The sequence below is a fragment of the Dermacentor silvarum genome, chromosome 3 (assembly GCF_013339745.2).
Source record: "Dermacentor silvarum isolate Dsil-2018 chromosome 3, BIME_Dsil_1.4, whole genome shotgun sequence".
Classification (NCBI taxonomy): Eukaryota; Metazoa; Arthropoda; class Arachnida; order Ixodida; family Ixodidae; genus Dermacentor; species Dermacentor silvarum.
The window spans coordinates 29,996,762-29,998,896 of NC_051156.1; the positions used below are offsets into that span (position 1 = coordinate 29,996,762).

The 2,135-nt window shown below is 51.9% G+C and overlaps 1 protein-coding gene across 1 annotated transcript; it reads right to left on the bottom strand.

Moving 5' to 3' along the window:
• Nucleotides 1-958: 958 nt before the first annotated feature.
• Nucleotides 959-1,408, bottom strand: LOC119444280 (uncharacterized). Its single transcript, XM_037708703.1, has one exon. It carries the CDS (start codon nucleotides 1,406-1,408, stop codon nucleotides 959-961), a length of 450 nt encoding a protein of 149 aa, XP_037564631.1.
• Between the last annotated feature and the right edge of the window lie 727 nt (nucleotides 1,409-2,135).

Sequence of the window (2,135 nt, forward strand, 5' to 3'; positions counted from 1 at the left end):
CTGAAGTGGTCCACGTTTCTCGTATGAAGCCCTTCACGCGGCGTTCCCCATACCTTTAGGCAGCGGCCAGGATGGCCGCTTTCGCGCGAGGGAAATTAGTGTGGGCATTTATTGTGCACTTCTTCATCGTCTGTACATTATCATCATCATGCGTGTGCCTCTCATCTTCATCGCGCGTGCGGGCGCACCATCATCAGCGTGGACTGTCGACGGCTGTTCAGGCTGGTTGTGGACGCCGCCCTTCTTCGCCGTGTCGTCTCTCGGGCTCAATAAAGGTCCGCCCTTACTGTGACGTCACAATATATATATATATATATATGTGTGTATTATGTGTATATATGTATACATAGTTTTTTTTCACTGTTGTCTGCTGTGCTCGTGGCGCCAGGAGCCTAGTCAGGCGTGCCTCTTGCTCAGGCGCCATGACAAGCTTGTATTGTCAAAATCGCGATAAACTTCAACTTCAAACTTCAACCTAAAGACCTGGTCTGCACTGACGATTATTTAATCGTCGCTTCTCTCCTAAGGCCTTCATAGTGTATGAAGCGCCACCTTCGTCTTCAAAAGAGAGCTGGTTCTTCTGGAAGTGTTCTCGCAGTACTGAGTGATTTGATGCCCATTTACGAATCTCCATGCCGGCGGCCGCTAGAATGGTCCTTGCCTCCACATAAATTTGGAGCGCTTCCTGAACGCTGTTCGCACCGACTACCAGATCGTCTACATAAAAGGATTCTCTCAGGCATGCCACTGTGTCGGGAAATTTCAGTGACAGAAAAGTGATGATGCAGCGTTGCCGCTAACAGAAACGGGCTGTACGCGGCACCGAATGGAAAGCAGGTCATCCGCCTCTGAACAATTGGCAGCAATGGCTGATGCTGCGTCGGGAAATGAGCGATCCACAAGGAGTGCATCTCTGTCCTCGGGCCAAACGACCATCTGCAGGTACGCCTTCTTTATGTCAGCCACAATAACGATTGGATGAAGCAAAGTTGAGCAGCAGGTTCAATAAATCAGCATCCATTTTTGACCCTTTGATAAGCACGCTGTTCAGGGATGGTTGACCGGCAGCATGAGACGATGCATCGGAAACAACTCTTAGCTTGGTAGTGACTGCGTCGCGTCGAATCACTCCATGATGCGGCATGCAGTACGTGTTCGGCTTGAAGGGCACGTCTTGGTCGAGAACTCGTTCGGCGTGGCATTCGTCAAAATAAGTCTGGATCGTCTTTTCATACTGGACGATAAGATCTGGTTGTTGCTTGAAGCGTCGGAGCTGCATCAAGAGCCTCTGCCTAGCAAGGGCGAAGTTGTCGTGGCCGGCGTCGAGACCTGGCTCCCGAATTAGGAGAGGAACCTCGTAGCGTCCTCCTTTCTTCGAAACGTGGCGTTTGAATACATCCAGAGCCATGTGGAAGTCCTGTTTACCATCAGGATCATCTTGCACCCCAACGGTGTCGAGGCGCCACAAAGAAGAGATGTCCACGTCTAATGAGGCGTCGGTTGCCCCCCGCTCTTCCACAGCAAAGAAGAGTGATGTGGTTTGTACAGCGGAACCTTTGTATAAATCGTGGAGTGTTCCCTGGTTGGTTCACCCAAAAAGGGTCTCCACTACCGTAACCTGTGGCAATAGTCGAGTTATCTGTCCGGTTACAACCTCCCAGTAGAGGTCGGAGCCTATCAGGATGCTGATCTCATCCTCCCGGAAAGTCGTCGCCTCAGAGCGTGCATCAGAGAGAACAAGACTATGGTGTGTCATCATGGTGGCGATCGTGCCATCCGCTGGTGGGCTGGTTACCGCAGAGATTTCCGGCACTTCAAGGGCATCTACAGTGGTCTCGTTGGTACTGTGCTCGCTGTGGAGTGGAACAGACACTCGGCTACATGTCAGGGTCACAGGACGTAGTTTTCCCGCATGTGAATAGGTTGAGCCGCTCAACGCCTTGAACAGGACAATTAAGTGCTCGAGAAACGTCCTGCCCAACGAAAGTGCGCTGACTGCCGTGTCTAGCAGCAAACGCAGAAAACTTGACCTTGCTAGTGCGACAGCTCAAGTTCTGCCTGTCTGAGCCGGCACGAGACCGGTGCCACTCGTGACACGGATGTTGCACGAGGTGGTGTGTCGATGAACTCCGGGC